At 44.1% G+C, this 19,238-nt stretch overlaps 1 protein-coding gene across 1 annotated transcript; it reads left to right on the top strand.

Annotated features, from left to right (window-relative positions):
- The first annotated feature begins 2,944 nt into the window (after positions 1–2,944).
- On the top strand, positions 2,945–19,216 carry CA2 (carbonic anhydrase 2). The gene is made up of 7 exons (XM_043880183.1): positions 2,945–3,146; positions 4,370–4,567; positions 12,595–12,713; positions 13,132–13,224; positions 14,484–14,546; positions 16,941–17,096; positions 18,440–19,216. Exons 1-7 carry the CDS (start codon positions 3,113–3,115, stop codon positions 18,557–18,559), a joined length of 783 nt encoding a protein of 260 aa, XP_043736118.1. The 5' UTR covers positions 2,945–3,112; the 3' UTR covers positions 18,560–19,216.
- Positions 19,217–19,238: the final 22 nt, after the last annotated feature.

Genomic DNA, 19,238 nt, shown 5'->3' with positions numbered 1-19,238 from the left:
AAAAAGTGCCTTTCTTCAGGTACTGTAACAGTTTCTTTATTTAGAATTATTCTTAAATGAACAGGTCTTCCTGTACAGTAGAAACACGAGTGTAGGATAACTAATATTCTTGGCATTTAAAAATCCAATCTTAGAGTAGTCTTTTGAACATAACTGAATCATGACTGCCTGCTAAGAATGCCTCAGTAAAATAAAGTTCCATTCTGAATCCTGAATGCATCTATGTGAAGGCACAAAGCCATCTTTATCGTTAAAAAAAAAAAATGGACAGAAAAAAGTGCTAAGACAATCAATGTAATAAAAGTTAATAAAAAAATGTCGATCTCTACTGAATATCCAAAGATGAAATATCTTCTGCCTGCAGTGAGTATGCGAAGTTCTCTCCAAGCTCAGCTCTGCGGGGAGGGCCTGCTCCACTAAAAAGGAGTTCATTTTCCAGAAGTGAGAGAGGAAGGGGGAAACTCACTTGAATAATGAGAATCTATTTCCTCAACTGCAGTTTGGTGGTGTTTGAAGTTTTAGAAATATTTAATAATCAAAATGTGCTTCTATTACTTCCATGTAAGTAAAGCCACAGTCTAGCTTCACAGAAAATAAGAGACAAGGATTTCAGCAGGTCTGAAAACCTAGCTACCTTCACAAAATCTTTAGAACCCACTTTACATTCATAGACTTAGTATTCAGCTCTTAACACTTACCAACAATACATCCCCAGGGCCCAGTGAAGAACCTCATAGCAACTGCAAGGCCCTCTTCTTTTCAATTAAGTAAATATTTGAAAATTATGCAAAGAATCAAAATTATTTTACTGGACTCCACAATATGTAGCTAGAGAGTCATAAATAAGAGGTTCTTTGCAACTGCAAACTCCATTTTGTGATGGTGTGTGTGCGTGTGTGCTCAGTCGCAAAGGCTGACTCTTTGCGACCCCGTGGACTGTAGCCCGCCAGGCTCCTCTGTCCCTGGGATCCTCCTGGCAAGAATACCAGAGTGGGTTGCCATGCCCTCCTTCAGTGAATCTTCCCAACCCAGGGACCGAACCTGCATCTCTTACATCTCCTGCATTGGCAGGCAGATTCTTTAGCACTGTGCTCTCTGGGAAGAACTGTGATGGCATTAGGAACCAAAAATCCTCATTGCCTAAGAATTCATGATGGCAGCAACCAAGACTGCAGCACAAAGAGGTTCACACGCTCCTGGGACCTTAGGACAATAACAAGGACATCTAACTGTGAATCGTATCTGTTTGTCTGGAGCTGATTGAAATAAATAGAAAATAATGATTTTTGAGATCAATATTCCAAAAGTTTGCACTAATATTATAATTTATCTCTTTATTTATCTGTACAAGTAGTATGATGTTGATAGGATTGTGTATAACTGTGTCCAGCTGCCTCGTTGTTACCTCTAATACTATGCTCTCAAAAATCACAGTGATCCACAGGACAGAAAATCCTTCTCCTCTTTTTGTGGCAAAGTCCCTTGAGGGAAATGAATTCTGCCCCCACCAGAAAACAGTCCTGACTTCCACATTAGGTACTAGGAAACAGAGTTTCAGGCCCACAGTACTTTTAGAAAATGTTTTCTTTTAAAACCAGAAGAAGAAAATGAACATTTATGTCAAAAAATGTTTAAAATACATAATGTTAAAATATCAATCTTTATGTCAATATAGCAACAAATTCATGTATGTGTATGGGTGACCTTGTATGGGTGTGTGTGTTTACGAAGAGGGGATCCATAAAGGCAAACTGCCTAAGGCCCAGAAAAGGCCCAAAACCTTATGGCTATAACGTTGCGTTGCCTTGCCTCAAAAAAATATCCTCTTAAATTTCTTTGAATTGATTCTTAGGTATGCCTGATGCCAAGTTTTTTTTGGCAGCCAAGTTCTGAGTTTTCACCTTTTTGCAAGTTCTCATCTTTTTGCAAGAAATTCTTTCACCCAATTCCTGTTAGAAGAGTGATTCTTTAGAAGTCTTGATTGCTTTCAGTCAGTATTTACTCGCCTAGATAATCTCTCCCCCCAAATTAATTTTTTAAAGAGAAGAAAGGAGGTAGGAAGAGATGTCAGGGTATCCATATGATACCTTGTCAGTTCGCAAGGAAATGGCCCTCTCTCATGCATGCGCCCTAAAGGAGATCAGTCCGAATGTTCAACGGAAGGACTGATGCTAAAGCTGAACCTCCAATACTCTGGCCACCTGATGTGAAGAGTTGACTTACTGGAAAAGACCCTGATGCTGGGAAAGATTGAGGGCAGAAGGAGAAGGGGACGACAGAGGATGAGATGGTTGGATGGCATCACTGACTCGATGGACGTGAGTTTGAGTAAACTCCGAGAGTTGGTGATGGACAGGGAGGCCTGGCGTGCTGCGGTCCTTGGGGTCGCAGAGAGTCGGACGAGACTGAGGGACTGATGTAGAAGCACGCTCGCCTCGGTGCGGACTTTGTATGGGAGACCGCCCTCCTCCTCGGTGCGCGCACGGCCGTCCGGCAGGGGGCGCGCGGCGCTCGGCCCTCCGCGCCCCTCCAGGACCGCAGCCCCGTCCGCCCCAAGGTCACGCTCCCCGCCCCGCTTGCGGGCGCAGGGCCGGGACCCCGCGCGGCGAGCCCCCCGGGGCTGGGGGCCGCGGCGCGGCAGGGCCTATGGGGCGGGGCGGCAGGGCGTGGGGGCCGGGGGTTCGCTCACAAAGGGGGGCGCAGGCGGAGAGGCGCCGGGGCCCCAGCGGTCCGCGCCCCGCGGGGGGACGGGGCGCGCGCAGACGCTCCGCAGCCCAGTCCGCGCGGGGAGCGCGGAACCTCGCGGGCGCCCCGGGCCCGCGCCGAGGGGAGCCGGGCGGCCCGAGCGGAGCCCCGGAGCCTGGCGCAGCGCCCGGCCGGCAGGGCGCTCTCCCCGCCCCCGGAGCCTCGCCCGCCCGGCCCGCCCCGAGCGCGCGGAGCGCACCTCCGCCCGCGCCCTCCTCCCCGCTCCGCCTGGGGCCGCCCGGGGCCCCCAGCCCGGGGCCGCCCCCACGCGCGAAGGTGGCGGGCGCCTATAAGAGCCGGCGACGGCGCGGCCCGCGGACACACGGCGCGGACACCCTAGCAGCAGTACCCGGACCCCGGCGCGACCATGTCCCATCACTGGGGATACGGCCCGCACAACGGTGAGTGCGGGGCCCCCGGGCGCGTCCCCCGGCTCGGGGTCCCCCAGGCGCGTCCCTGGCGCGGGGCCCCAGGCCGCTGTCGAGGAAGCCCTGCGCCCCGCGCGGGGCCGGGGAGGGGGGCGCGCATCGCCGTGGGACCCGCGCGCAGCCCCTCTTGGGTCGATCACCACCTTGTCCCGACCCAAGAGGACGCTAGGAAGGGGTGCAGCGAAACACTTTGGTCGTTGATCGCAGAGAAATTAGGAGACCCCCGCCCCCCCCCCCTTCATCCCCTTCCCCCCCACCCCAACCCCCCGCACTTCATCCTCAGCACCACCTGTGGCTAAGATTCTCAGCACGAACTGTTCCCGGGTGTTTTCTTGGGTTGGTGGTTTGAATCCTTTGCGCTGACGTCTGAGTTTTCCTGATTTCTTGACTTCTGAGGTCAGGAGGTCCCCAGGAAACCGGCATTTTCGGGGCCACAGGTCTGGGTTCCCCCAGGCCAGCGGACGTCCGAGCAAGATGTGTCTGGCGCATCTCTGTCTTGCGGGGTCTGGGGCTTCTCAGGTGATGGAGATCCAGACCCTTCAAGGCGAGGGGGCTGGCGGGGCGGTGACTCAGTCCTTGCCTCTGGCAGGAGGACTGAGGAAGGAATCTCCCTCTGCGGGAGTGTCTTTAGGAAGCTTGCTCATTCAAATCCTAATCACAAACCCAGGGTCAGGGCTCAGTTTCAGAAAAGAAACATAAAAATAGCTAATATGTGTATGACGCTCCCTGCTTGTTCTAAAAGCGTTACATGGATTGATGTTAGTTCTCACACCAACCTCTATAAGCCAGATGCTATTGGTTCCGCTTAATATAGAGGGAAAAACTAAGGCACAGATCAAATGTTTTCCCAAAGGTTGCTTGCTAAATCGCTTCAGTGGTGTCTGACTCTTTGTGACCCCATGGACTGTAGCCCACCAGGCTCCTCTGTCCATGGGATTCTCCAGGCAAGAATACTGGAGTGGGTTGCCTAGCCCTTTTCCAGAGGATCTTCCTGACCCAGGGATCGAACTGGCGTCCCTTGCATCTGCCTGCATTGGCAGGCGGGTTCTTTACCACTAAACCCGCCTGGTATCCAGCTGTGAAGTGGTAGCGCCAGAATTGGAGCCAAGCAGGTCCAAGAATCGTTGCCCTTTCCCCGGAGTTGGGGTGTGCCCTTCCCCACATTGTGGGGTTCACACGTCTCTGCTTAACCCCAGGCCCCGAACACTGGCATAAGGACTTCCCCATCGCCAACGGCGAGCGCCAGTCACCGGTTGATGTTGACACCAAGGCCGTCGTTTCTGATGCTGCTCTGAAGCCTCTGTCCCTTCTCTATGGGCAAGCAACTTCGCGGAGAATGCTCAACAACGGTCACTCTTTCAACGTGGAGTTTGATGACTCCCAGGACAAAGCAGGTCAGTGTTTACAAAATAACTTGTGTGTCCGTAGCAGCTCTTGTCCCAGCTTAACAGGCGCAGGATCCCCTTAATACTATACTCTGATCATCTTCGTTCTATTTCAGCCTCTGAGAAGCAGGCTAATTTCTTTGAAGTGGCAGGGGCTGTTTCTCCCTGTCGGATTCCCGGTTTCTATGTAGGGCCCTGAATAACTGTTCTATACCTGAGAAAAGTCTCAAAAAGGCAGGGCCCCTTGGCGTAGAGGTCAGCAATGAGGAGACTTGCAGAAACTGGACTTTTTAGTTGGTCTTCAAGGTAGCACGCAGAAGAGTGTTGAAAACCTGCTGCTTTAAAATCCTGAAATTCTCGGAAACACTGTGTTTGTGAATATTTTCTCAGCCTTGGGCCAGTGTGGTGAGGGTGGCTGTGTATCTCGGTATCCACCCAGAAGTTCATTCCATAGATGAAGATGTTTCAGAGTTGGTGGGCATACCTGGTCCCTTGCTGACAAAACCAGTTACCGTAATTTATTTGTAGTAGTGCTGTTACAGAACACTCTTTGACTGCTGCTTTTTATGTTTTTCTTGCTTAGAAGTAGGAGAACAATCCCCTTCAGACACAGGAGCAGCCTTCTTTGCCCACTGGTTGATTTCTAGGCCAGTGTCCTGTTTTCCCGAGTGCTTTCCTCTGAAGGGCACTCAGTAAATGGTGCTACAAACATGTTATGTGTGGCGGGGGTGTGGGCCTGGGGACGTGTGGAGCATTGCACAAAAGGAGAAAAGACAGATCCCACATTCAGTAACACTGTCAAAATGTTCGTGTAATGACCTGCAGTGCTAATATATGAATGTAATTATAATCATCATAGTCAAGTTGCCTTGCCTTTTTCAGTAGCTATCCAATGTATTCAGTACAGTTTTGAAAAATTCTTCTTCCTTCCTCCTCTCCTGGGAATGATAGTAACTTAGCCTCTCTAAGTTTTTGTTTTCTTAACTGTAAAATTGGAGTATCTGTTACAGTGGAAGGATTAAATGGGGCAGATGTGTAAAGCCCAGTGCCTGGCACCTGAGATTCCTCCGTAAATGGCCATTGCTCTTAGCTCTTCACACCACTTGGCTGCCTTTGTTAGGCAAGTGCTGTTGCTATTGCGTCTCTGATGAAAACTTCTGGGTTTTTTTTTTTTTTTTTAACATGGTAGCAAGTAAATAGGATTTATTAAAGAGAAAGAAAGTAATGTTTTGAAATTGCTTTAAAATTACTTCTTATCACTTAATGATATTTTAAAATCTTATAACACTTCTGTATTTTTCCAAACATGCCAGTTATTATGTTAAGCTATGGACTGATTTTACATATGACATTATCACATAGTAATACATTTTACCATAAATATGTCAAGTTCTGATGGATTTCTCCGTGAGCAGTAACTGATGAGAGCTACCCACCTTTTTCTAACTCCTCCTCCTGGTGAATAACACACACATTACTGAAGCAACTGGCTGTGTTTGACTGTGAAACAGTTGAAAACCAAATGGTTCAGATAGAGGCTCAAGTCCATGTCTTTAGAGACAGATGTATAGTTCACTTAGTTTTTATAAAAGAAAAGAAAAATCTCACTAGGGCCACCTTTATGTAAGACAAGCGAGGCACCCAGAGGTCAGGATGGAGCCTGGTCCCTCGCCTCCCGTGAGCCCATGCTGAGGATGCCTCACGGAGGAAGACAAGAGCAGTAGATGCTGACAGTCACTTTGGTGGGTGCAACACGGAGGTGTTCCAAGGAAACTTAGAAAGCAGGTTTGGAGTTGGCCCAAGCAAGTCAGAAAAGACTTTTAAGGGTGAATGAGGTTTGTGCTTAAAGGATGAGGCTTGAAGGATTTCAGCGTCTTGGAGGAGACTCCCAGCAGAAGGAAGCAGGAAAAAGGAAGACTTGAGGGAGCCAAGCAGGAGATGCAGTAAAAACAGGAGGAACGGACGCTCGAGAGGCTTGTCCGCCTTCGCAGGTGAAAGAATCCTTTGTCATTTTGCCCGCTACCTTTGCAGCATTTGCAGGTGTTTTGATTAAACAAGGAAGCATTTTTTTCTAGAATATGAATATATTAAATGTTGATATTAGGGGGAAACACATCTGCAAGATAGAAAAAATAAAACAAAACCAAACATAGCATGCAGGGAAATACCCTTTGGACTTTTTTTTTTTTAAGATCCTAGACTCTCAAGTTAGAACACACAGTGGAGGTACTCTAGTCAAACCCACTTAAAATAAACATGAAGAAACGGAATGCTCAAGAGTTTAGGTTACTTGCTAGTCGTCTCCTTCCTCGTTTGTTGGAATGAGGCTAAATGGCAACCACTTAAAAGTGGAAATTGAATAAGAATCTTTAAATGACGGCTATAGTGAATGTTTAGTGTGTTCATATCCATGCCATACTTTTAAAAACTGATACACTTTTCTGTTCTAAGTCTAAAAATAATTTTTCATTTTGGTCATTCAGTTTTTTAAAATCTGTAGTCTATCATCTCTTTTTATTAGGAATTATTTTCACTGAGTTAGTATTTTAAGATATCCTTTATTTTCTGTATTTAAATACTTCAGTTCATTTACTCCCCTCCCCTGCAACCCAGTAAGATGTCAGTCTTCAAGTACTTTTCATAGACTCAGATTTTTGGGTATATCCTAAATGTTCTTACACCCAAACTTAAATACTTGGGTATAAGGAACTGAACTGGTAGAATTTATTATGTTTAAGCTTGCGAGAATTCTTTTTAAATATAGAGTTAATAGGCTTTAACTAGGAACTAGGGTTAAAGCTCTCATCAATCTTCTAAGTGCCTTTAAAAAGAAACCACCTGAAAAAAAAAAAAAAAAAGAAACCACCTGAAATTAATGGAAAAATGTTAATCCTGCTAGGTTTTTTAAATTATTAAAAAATAACTCTCCCTGTTTGAGATCTTTTATTACATTCTTTATCTGGGAAGAAAAGAATAGTAGTCAAATTATTAACTCCTGCTAACTTATTAACTTTTACTAGTGAGTTTAAAACGTTCTTGCTTTATTGCAAAGTTAGAGGCAAATATTGAAAACCAGTGCTCGAATTATTGGGCCAACCCATGGACAGCTGTTGTGAGCAGAACCCTAAGCTTCTGTAAGATAGACTAAAGCATTCTAGACCCCGTATTTAATTGTGTTCATGTCAAAGGGTTACTTTTTTTTTTTTTTAAACCAGAAGCTGTCAAATAATTGCCATAGACCTGAAACTAAGACCTGCTGCCCCTCAGTCTTCATCGTGGGTATGTTAGTGAAAGGGACAGCTAAGCATCTCACTACTGAGAAAGAAACGGAGTGTGGGCCTCTTTCGCTCAGGTCTGTCTCTACTGACACTTGCTTTTTTAACCTTAGTAGGTAGCCCTAGAATTGCTGACCACTGCCAAAAACCCAAAACAGATTAACTTTCAGATTCTTCATAGAAGTGATTGTTCACCGACTAGAAATGTGTTTTTAGTAGACTATTTACTTCATTAATAGGAATCCCTTAAATTTTAGTTTTAAACTAAGGATTATTGGGAACAGTTTATTTATTTTTGAATTTAAGAGAGATGATTGACATTCACTAAGGTCTGGAGTTCATTTGGATGCATCTTATATCATGTGTATGCGTGTTAGTAGCTCAGTCCTGCCTGACGCTTTGTGACCCCATGGACTGTGGCCCTCCAGGCTCCCCGGTGCATGGGATTCTCCAGGGAAGAATACTGGAGTGGGCAGCCATTTCCTTCTCCAGGGGATCTTCCCAACCCAGGGACTGAACCCACGTCTCCCGAATTCCAGGCAGATTCTTTACCAGCTGAGCCACCAGGGAAGCCCTCACATCTTATATTAAGTAATATTAAAGTGATCAAGAAAGGAAAAAATGTTAATGTTACATTTACAGGTTTTAATTTGCATTAGTAGCTAATTTATTTCAATATTACTAAAATGAATCTTTCACAAGGAACATAATTTACATAAGTAATATGTATAAGAGGACTGATGATAATATTACATTTAATGCTTCTGTTGTGTTTTATATATAGTATGTATAACTGATGGAAGATCATGAAAGTTAAAATCTTTCTTGATTTTGAGGTTTGGATTTAAATGAAGTTTGCAGGAGTCTTGAACAGGACATTGGGTCTCAGATAGAAAACCCCATTCATGTATCTCCATTGCTTGTGGAACACATTTCTGTGGTACAACAGCTACACACAAAAATGGCTGGATTTTTCCAGAGAAAAAAAATGCAGTCATCAATTTCTGCTGTTCTTTAAAATTATTTTTTCATTAGTTTTTCAAGTGGAGTAGTTTAGAAAATGGCATGGAGCAATCAAATTAAATAAAAGAGTAAGTAGACCCAGAATGTTGGCGTGAGTTCCCTGTCTTGAATCTCGTCTTTCCTATTTCTCAAGTAAAAAGATGCACGCTACCTTTATGAGTGCCTGTCGCTCAGTCGTGTCTGAGTCTTTGCGACCCCGTAGACCGTATAGAGTTGGAAATGACATTCCTTCCCCCGGAGAAGGAAATGACAACCCACTCCAGCATTCTTGCCTGGAGAATCTCCCAGACAGAGGAGCCTGGCAGGCTACAGTCCACGGGGTCACAAAAAGTCGGACATGACTGAGTGACTAACGCACGAACACCTTTCCTGATTACAGTAGGGGCTTCCCAGGTGGTGCTAGTGGTAAGGAACCCACCTGCCAAGGCAGGAGACTCAAGAGACACCGGTCTGACCCCTGGATGGGGAAGATCCCCTGGAGGAGGAAATGACAAGCCATCCCAGTGTTCTTGCCTGGAGAATCCCTTCGACAGGGGAGCCTGGTAGGCTACAGTCCACGGGGTCGCAAAGAGTTGGACATGATGAGCGACTGAGTATGCAGTATTTACAGTGGACTTCTCAGCTACATAGTAACATGGTTTTATTTTAACAAAAGCTCAAACAGGTTTCTGGTAATAGTAGATTAGTCCTGAAAGTGTTTAATCATTGAACACTGAGGCATTTCTTTTTTTTTTTTTTAATAGTATTAGAAAACCTTATTTAATGAAAGCTCATATTACTCTTGCCTAATCCTAAATCTTTATAAACTTTATAAACATGTATTTTCTTTTAAGGGTATATATAGTTATGAATTATATTTTCATCTTGGGAAAAGTCTATTTGGGAGTATAAGGATAATTCTTTAATTCTTTCCTTATTATCAAAGAAAAGCACATTTATAGTAAGTTGTTCTTTAGTTTTAAGAGATGTGATTTTATTTGAATACATCCAAATTCATGTTTCTTAATAGATCAGTAATACAACATCATTGATAATTTATTCTCTCTTTTTAAAAAAAAAAAAAAAAAACTTCTTTTCTTTTCCTGGCCTATTGTAAGGCAGAGCTGTCAGCCAGAAGTTGCATCAGGAGCCACAGAAGGGCCCAGCCGCCTGGATATCTTCCAGCCAGCTTTATCTTTTCTTTGAATAGACGAACATGTGCTGCTACCAATTAAGCATATTTAGGTGAAGTTGTCCAAACAAACTTTATCATGAAGACCTTGTCCCTTGGTTTTACAAAGCTGAAATTCTCTTGGGCTCATTACTCTGCAGAATTATAAGCCAAAACTAATAGAATTCACTTACAGCAAAGGGGGTTCTATTTCCAGTTCTAGAGAAATAAAACTGAAGTAGTGGAACTACCCTATTTTTAAAGGCTTTTAAATGTGTCAGTTTGTTGTTGTCCAGTCACTAAATCGTGTCCGACTGTTTCTGACCCCGTGGACTGCAGCACGCCAGGCTCCCCTGTCCTTCACCGTCTCCCAGAGTTTGCTCAAATTCATGTCCATTGACTCATTGATGATATCTAACCACCTCATCCTCTGCTGCCCTCTGCTTCTGCCTTCGATCTTTCCCAGCATCAGGGTCTTTTCCAATGAGTCAGTTCTTCGCATCAGGTGGCCAAAATATTGGAGTTTCAGCTTCAGCATCAGTCCTTCCAATGACTATTCAGGATTGATTTCCTTTAGGACTGACGTATTTTATCTTGCAATCTAAGGGACTCTCAAGAGTCTTCTCCAAACCACAATTCAAAAGCATCAATTTTTCAACACTTAGCCTTCTTTATGGTCCACCTCTCACATCCATACATGACTACTGGAAAAACAATAACTTTGACTGTAGACCTTTGTCAGCAAAGTGATGTCTCTACTTTTTAATATACTGTCTAGGTTTGTCATTGCTTATAAATATATGTCATTAATATATCAGTTAAATCCCATTAATACATGTAAATTAAGTAAAAGCTTTTTGGAGGGCATGGGGGAAACAGTGATTTATTACTATTTTAATCCTCCCTTAAGACACAACTCGTTAATTATCTACAGATAAGCTGCTGTCTAAGAATGTGATTTCTAGTATGAATTTAAGTGTAATAAGGTTACATTAATACCAGAATCTTGGGATAGTTATTAAAGTTAGAATTTTAAGACAGCACTATGCACTGCGTCTCACAATGATCCGTCTGTGATGATCAATCAATCCTTAGTGAATAAATAATTGAAGGTATCCATTTTACAGATGAGCCAGTTTAGGTCAGAGTCTAAATAGAACGTTTTAAGTATAAAGCTAAATAGTAGCAGTGACAATCCAAACTGGCTTCCTGGGGGCTCAGACAGTAAGGAATCCGCCTGCAATGCAGGAGACCTGGGTTCCATCCCTAGGTTGGGAAGATCCCCTGGAGGAGGGAAAGGCTACCCACTCCAGTATTCTTGCCTGGAGACTCCCATGAACAGAGGAGCCTGAAGGGTTACGGTTCATGGAGTCACAAAGAGTCGGACATGAATGAGGGACAAGCACACAATCCAAATTCTAAAGAGTTGGGGAAACTTGTAGAGAAGCATCGATTTTAAGACGGAGGGAATGCTTCAGTTCAGTCTCTCAGTCATGTCCGACTCTTTGCGACCCCATGAACCGCAGCACACCAGGCCTCCCTGTCCATCACCAACTCCCGGAGTTTACTCAAACCCATGCCCATCGAGTCGGTGATGCCATCCAGCCATCTCATCCTCTGTCGTCCCCTCCTCCTCCTGCCCCCAATCCCTCCCAGCATCAGCATCTTTTCCAATGAGTCAGCTCTCCGCATGAAGTGGACAAAGGATTGGAGTTTCAGCTTCAGCATCAGTCCTTCCAATGAACACCCAGGACTGATCTCCTTTAGGATGGACTGGTTGGATCTCCTTGCAGTCCAAGGGACTCTCAAGAGTCTTCTCCAACACCACAGTTCAAAAGCATCAATTTTTCCGCACTCAGCTTTCTTCACAGTCTAACTGTCACATCCATACATGACCACTGGAAAAACCATAGCCTTGACTAGACAGACCTTTGCTGGCATGCTTGTAGGTTCACAGATCCTACTGAGGACGGGCATCAGAGGTTGGCAAAGCGGGCTGAAGGCCACTCCCTGGGCCGAGGCAGGGCGGAGGTTCCTGAGTTCGCAGATGTGAGACGGCCCCAGCGTTGGCGGGCTGCTGCCCACGCCTCCTCACTAATTCACAGAGGAACTCACAGTCCCCTGGAAAGCTCCTCTCTCTGAAACCTGAACCTCTGACTCCAAAGCAAACCTGGAAGGAAAGTGTCCTGTGCTCAGGAAACAGATAGAAAAGCATCCATCCTTTCAGTCATTACAAGTAAAGGAGACAACAACAACAGTTGAAATGATTCCATTCAGCTCTGCACACCAAGCCCGGGTCTAGATTTAATTTTCACAGAGTGAAGATGTTGCTTCAGACATACATTTAGTACTATAAAAGAAGACTGAAGAGTGTGATGTTCAGGAGTGTGTGTGTTCCACATGCGTGTAGATGAGTTTGTGTGTGTATAAGTGTGTGTATGCCACCAGGCTCCTCTCTCTGTCCATGGGCTTCTCCAGGCAAAATTACCGCGTCTCTCTATGTCTCCTGCATTGGCAGTTGGGTTCTTTACCACTAGCGCCACCTGGCAAGCCCACATAAATATTATATATATATTTTTTTATTTTAGTGCTGAAAGACGGACCTCTTACTGGCACTTACAGATTAGTTCAGTTTCACTTTCACTGGGGTTCATCTGATGACCGAGGTTCTGAGCATACTGTGGATAAGAAGAAATATGCTGCAGAGGTAAGATACACTTTTTTTTTTCTTTCAAAAGCTTAATTTGTAAATTCAGCTCAAACCATTTTCTTCACAAAGGCTTTTCCTGTTTGCTTCTTATAACCTTTATTTGTGATGTTAAGGTTAATGCCACAAAGCTTTCTCTAAGACCTCCTAAGAACACCATTTGCATAAAAATGAATTCAGCTGGGAGGATTGCGTTTTAATGTAAAATCTAGAAATAAACATTCCTCAAAGGTATGCAAGGCTTTGTCTTGGAGTTGTTGAAGGAATCACTTGCCAAGTAGTGGACAAGTAGAGTTAAAATACAAGTTTAGATTTATAATTACCCACATTTTCACTTTCGTGGGCTCTAGCTGTGAAGATAACTGTGCGGGCTTTTATCACGTTTAATCGTTTGCTGTGTGTGTGTCTCCTGCTTCAGCTACACTTGGTTCACTGGAACACCAAGTACGGGGACTTTGGAACAGCAGCGCAGCAGCCTGATGGACTGGCCGTTGTGGGTGTTTTTTTGAAGGTTAGTTGATGGCCCAATTCTTTTTCCCCCACTGTTTCCAAAAAACGTGAGCTGGACAGAACATTCATAACAAATAGGACATTCTACAAAAAGCTTAGGAAATGCCTTTAGCTCTGAAGTATTTGGGGGCTTATTTTCCTGCATATCTGCTAATCGCAGTGGAGATAGAGACAAAAAGACAATTCCAGAGGTATTTCTTAGGTACTGTTTGGATGTAAATGTGAAGGATGTTTACACATGAAATGTGAAATGAGAAAAAGCAATACTTGGAATGAATACTGGTACTTTTTTTTTTTTTTCCATTCAGCCTTAAGCTAGGTAGTGCTATTCCATGATGGAGAATGCTAAATTAATAGCAGGTTTTGTAGGAGTGAAGGACAGTGGCTCCGTGTTGCAGAATCCAGGCAGCAAGAGGGGGACATACCGATTGAGCTGCCCCCGGGATAGTTGCAGACCCAGTGGAGAAAGGTCTGGGCTGCAGATTCATGGTTCTGGAAATCCTGTGTCAAGGTGATAGCGGCACACACAAGTGACAAGTGAAGTGAAAATGGCTCAGCCGTGTCCGCGGAATTCTCCAGGGGATCTTCCCAACCCAGGGATCGAACCCAGGTCTCCCGCATTGCGGGCAGATTCTTTGCCAGCTGAGCCACAAGGGAAGCCCAAGAATACTGGAGTCGGCAGCCTTTCCCTTCTCCAGTGGATCTTCCCAACCCAGGAATCGCACCGGATCTCCTACATTGCAGGCGGATTCTTTACCAGCTGAGCCTCCACGAATGTCTATGAAATCATGCAAGGAAAACCTGACGAGGGGGATACCACTGCTCAGCAAGCAGCCCTGAGAAGCTGCAGTCTGGGGGGAAAGACCCTGATTAAAGGATCAACAGGGAGTACAGGATCAAGGCAGATTTGGGAGGCTGGAGGGCAGAAGGAAAGGTCAAAAGACGGGGGCATTTTGCAAAGGAGGGAAGACAGTAGTGCAAAATTCTGCATGAAGCTTAAAGCAAGCATTTGAACAGTGCAGTTAACCTTGGCAGTTGGAGGTCACTGGTGACATCTGAGCAGGCGATATCAGGTGAACCGCGGAGCTGGAAGCAGGTTGTCAGTGAAAACAGGGCCATCAGACTAAGACTGACGGGTGGCGTGTAGCTAGTGGTGGTTTTTGCTTCACCATTTGGAGAAATTATACCTTAGAGGTGCCCTAATCAAAAAACGGTGCAGTGCCAACTGTGTGTACTGTTGTCCTTTGTGTCTTTCTGTAGGTTGGTGATGCTAACCCAGCTCTCCAGAAAGTCCTTGACGCGCTGGATTCTGTTAAAACAAAGGTACAGTTGAATGTTTTGACACCTGCGCAGGGTACCTATTTTCCATACCCCACTCACTTTTTAAAATTCTTTTGCTCAAGCTGAATAGTCTCCGGTTGATAGGTGGTTCTTAGATGAGCCCTTAATAAAGGTAAAATGTTGCTCATGTGTTTATTCAACTTATCTTTATCCCACAGTTGATCCTAATGCTTGTATACTTTTCGGACTTGTATTCATTTACTCTTGCTTCGTTTGAACATCCATATGCAAGAATCAGAGAAAACCATGATTGCAAAGAGGCTGAAAGATCACCTGATCCAATTATTCACTCTTCATAAGGCAGATATTTGTTGAGTACTTACTATACGCTGGTCACTTTGTTAGTCCAGGAAATGCAATGGAGAACATGATGAATAAGGTTCTCTTTTGTGACTTCTTTGAATTCATGTTTAAATCTATGTGCTTTGGTCATGGAGCATCTGCTTATAAACACTGCTTTCAGCAGCAGCAACCTGGCTTTATCAAACTCATCCTCAGATTAAAGCAGCAAGTCTTCTGAAAGGCTTGCCTGTTGCCCTGAGCTTGACTGCCTTGATTCGTGTAGAATAAGCCTGATCCTACAACACTAATTCAGAAGGGTATATGCACCCCCCATGTTCACTGCGGCTTTATTTACAGTAGCCAAGACAGAAAGAGGCTAAGCACCCAGTAACAAGTGCATGGGTAAAGAAAATGGGGGGTAGATAGATATAGATGGGGCTTCCAAGGTGGCTCAGTGGGTAAAGAATCCACCTGCCGAAGCAGGAGACGTGGGTCTGATCCCTGAGTTGGGACGATCCCGTGGAGGAGGGTGTGGCAACTCACTCCAGTATTCTTGCCTGGAGAATCAGTCCCATGGACAGAGGAGCCTGGTGGGCTGCAGTCCATGGGCTTGCAAAAGAGTCAGATAGGACTGAAGTGACTAAGCTGAAGATATAGATAGACAGATAAAACGGACTCAGCTGTCCAGGAGAATGAAATCATGCCATTTGTGATGACATGGGTGGACCTTGAGAGCATTAGGCTAAGTGAGATAAGTCGGATAAAGAAAAACAAATACCAGATGAACTAGTGGAATCTAAAATAAGCAAACAAAACAAACACAAAGCCAGCTCACAAATACAGGGGATCGATGGTGGTTGCCAGAAGCAGGAGTGGGGGCCAAAAACAGGTGAAAGGGGCCAAAAGGTACAGACTTCCAGTTATAAAATAAAGACGTTTTGGGATTGACTTATACAGAAATCAAAATAAGTGAGAAGGCAAAGGCACCCCACTCCAGTACTCCTGCCTGGAGAATCCCATGGACGGAGGAGCATGGTAGGCTGCAGTCCACGGGGTCATGAAGAGTCAGACATGACTGACTTCACTTTCACTTTTCACTTTCACGCATTGGAGAAGGAAATGGCAACCCACTCTGGTGTTCTTGCCTGGAGAATCCTAGGGACGGAGGGAGCCTGGTGGGCTGCCGTCTCTGGGGTCACACAGAGTCTGACACGACTGAAACGACTTAGCAGCATCACAGTGACTGTAGTTAATAACACCTTATTGCCTCTTTGAAAGTTGCTAAGAGTAGATTTAAAAGTTCTTATCACAAGAAAATCTGTAACTGTTTCTGTTGAGAGATGTTCACTAGACTTATTACGATCATTTGATAATATGTTCAAATATTGAATCATTACATTGTATTCCTGAAACTAATATATGTCAACTATACGTTTAAAAAAAAAAAAAAACAACTACATCTTCCTTCTACTTGATCCTGTTTTCTCTCAGCCTTTCACCTACGCCCAAGCTAATTATCTTTGTCCCCTTTAACTAGTCTTACCTGACAGCTGTCTCTTGCAGCAACCTGTCACTCTTCGGACAACTTTTTCCTGTTGCTTCTGTTTCTCTAAAGTGTGGTGTCCAGAGCTCAATGCAGTTCTTCAGTTCTGGTCGAACCATCAAACAGCATAGCAAGACAGTTAACTCCTCATCGAGGATACTGTCTACACATTCTGTTCCTATACCCTAAAATCGCAGCATTTTGGTGGCAGCAATTTCACTTTAGATACCAGCTAAGATTAGTTAATGACTTAATGAAAAAGATAAGGGATTGTTTGAGAGGATAGATGAGCAAATGGACAGGTCAAATTGCTAGTCAGGTTCTCTTGCTCACATCTGCTAATCTAAGTTTCCATGTCGAATATCTCCTGTTAATTTCTTTTATTCTGTTTTCTGGTGAATATGGAACTTCTCTTTAAAAAAAAAAAAGGAAGGTTTTTGACTCTCCAAGTTGAATTTTTCTGTGTCCCCTTCTCCTGTGCCCACCGCCCCCCCACCCCCGACTCTGATCATGTGATGTGTTTTAACCTGGGTCTTTGCCTTGTGTTCCAGGCTAAGAGTGCCGACTTCCCTAACTTCGATCCTTCCAGCCTCCTTCCTAACGTCTTGGACTACTGGACCTACCCTGGCTCACTGACCACCCCTCCTCTCCTCGAAAGCGTGACCTGGGTCGTGCTCAAAGAACCCATCTCCGTTAGCAGTCAGCAGGTCCGTTTGCTCAAGTTGGGGGGAGCGCTTAGCCCAGGCGGAAGGACTGGACCTTTGGAAGCAGACAGATCTGGGCTTTAACCCTCCTGCTGCTTCTGGTGCCAGCAATAGTGCGTAGCAGATGTAATTAGCACTCAACAAGTACTTGTTGTTATTAACGATAAGCTTTGGTAATTTTTTCTTTTTACTGTGAAGTTGCGTAACACTGAAGATTACCTAAGAAAAGTGTCTGTCACCCAGTACATGCTTTTTTGTACATTAGGAGGAATCTGAAGGCTGGAACAAAGGGATTTTATATTCAAGGCTGCATAGCTATGGGTGATCATTCCAGCTGATGGCTCACTCACCTAAGATCTGACTGTAGTTTATTTATATCAGAATACATTCTGGTTTCTAACAGTTGAGAGTCATCCATTGGATAAAAAGCATCTATTAAAAGCCACTCCAAGTTGCTTTAGCAGCTTAGACCAGACACACTTTTCCTATAGAGCATAGTTTGTGCGTTCGGCACACTGCAGTGACAATGGTCGTGTGTGTTACAGTCGTTGACTTACATGGAAATTGACTTCCTCGGAAATTGACTTCCTCGGAGTTGACCAAGGGAATTTTGTTTGGCAAAGAGATCTGGGTCAAGGCTGTTGATTCACGGGCAGCTGCCTTACCTCCCAAACCACCATTCTTCATTTAGATCAAGTCATGCTTAGTGAAAGGGAAGTGACTCTTTCAGAAACAGCCTCAGAAGGAGGAACCTGGTGGAGGGCTGCCTGGGCCACGTCAGTCTGCTGGGAACTCACACGAACTTAAAAGGAAATCAGAACTACCCAGAGATGAGGGTTGGAAATCCCAGCCTGGGCAGATTTAATCCTGTGCTTCTGTAAATTTAAGCAGAGATGTCAGCCATCATTCCACCCTGGAGCCTGCAAACCTGGGGTCACTTTATCTATTTGTACCCATGCTGATGTGTGTCTTCCCTGGGGCAGAAAACAAAACCTTAATTTGGATCTAGAATTCTTATTACTTTACATCGCCAAAATATTTAATAGGTTTTTGATGTTTGATTATGTAATTAAAAGAGGAAAAAACAAGCTCATTGAAAATTTCCTTCAGATAACAGCAAGGTGTTGTAATTTATTCTGTAGAAATTAATTTGTTGTATAAAAGTATATATATGTAATCTATATGTGATTACATATCTGTTGAGGATCAAATTAAATTTTGAACATTGCCATCTGAGACTGTGAATACTGGGAAATGTATTTCAAGATTTAACACAAGCACGGTAATTGAATGCTCTAGTGAAATTTGTATTTTTGATGTTTTTCATCTTTAATTTTGTCTTTTAGATGTCGAAATTCCGTACTCTTAACTTCAACGCGGAGGGTGAGCCTGAACTTCAGATGGTGGACAACTGGCGTCCGGCTCAGCCCCTGAAAAACAGAAAAGTCAGAGGTTTCCCCAAATAAGGCGGCCCCGGGGCAGTGTCCAGGGGAGAGTCTTTGGGCCTCCCCTTAGCTTAGCACAAGTCCACCTTGGTGAACTGGGCCCTCGCTTCTTTGCGTCTGGTTTTCTAGACCCTTCATCTCTCACCTGATGTGCTTACTATTAAAATGTGAAAACCCAGACCAATTGTCATGATTGACAGATTTGCTGTGACTGGTGCTTTGCTTACGATAGTAGCCTTTCTGTGACAGAGAATATAAGAACCTTGATTTTGCTCACAGAATGTGGCGTAATGAGCACTCACAATGGTTCACTAAAGTGCTATTTTTAAAATATAAGAAGGCAGGATGATTGAGTGCAAGTCTACATACAGGGATAAATTGAACTGTTTGATATAAATCAGGTAAAATAGTCTTGATCCTATGTAATGTGAATCAGATAAATGTTTGTGATTCCAAGATGGTATAATAAAGAAAAACTTTAAATTCTTAAATATATTTGTAGCAATGGTATCTTAATTACACTATGATTTAGTGACTTTTGAACTATAGAGACATAAATGAATTATCTATAAAAATTGTTATAGCTGTGATACAGAGTATATTTCCATTCAAATAATATATCATAACTTAATAAATATTGTATTTTAGATACATTCTCTAATAAAATCTGGAATTCTGCCTTGGATTATTTTATTTTACG

Source organism: Cervus elaphus, chromosome 21, assembly GCF_910594005.1.
Source record: "Cervus elaphus chromosome 21, mCerEla1.1, whole genome shotgun sequence".
Lineage (NCBI taxonomy): Eukaryota > Metazoa > Chordata > Mammalia > Artiodactyla > Cervidae > Cervus > Cervus elaphus.
This window is presented reverse-complemented; position numbering and strand designations above follow the sequence as displayed.

Coding starts and splice junctions, on each gene's coding strand:
- CA2 (XM_043880183.1), top strand. CDS start 3,113: ATGTCCCATCACTGGGGATACGGCCCGCACAACG. Junction 3,147..4,369: donor GGGATACGGCCCGCACAACG/GTGAGTGCGGGG, acceptor GCTTAACCCCAG/GCCCCGAACACTGGCATAAG. Junction 17,097..18,439: donor TCTCCGTTAGCAGTCAGCAG/GTCCGTTTGCTC, acceptor TTTGTCTTTTAG/ATGTCGAAATTCCGTACTCT.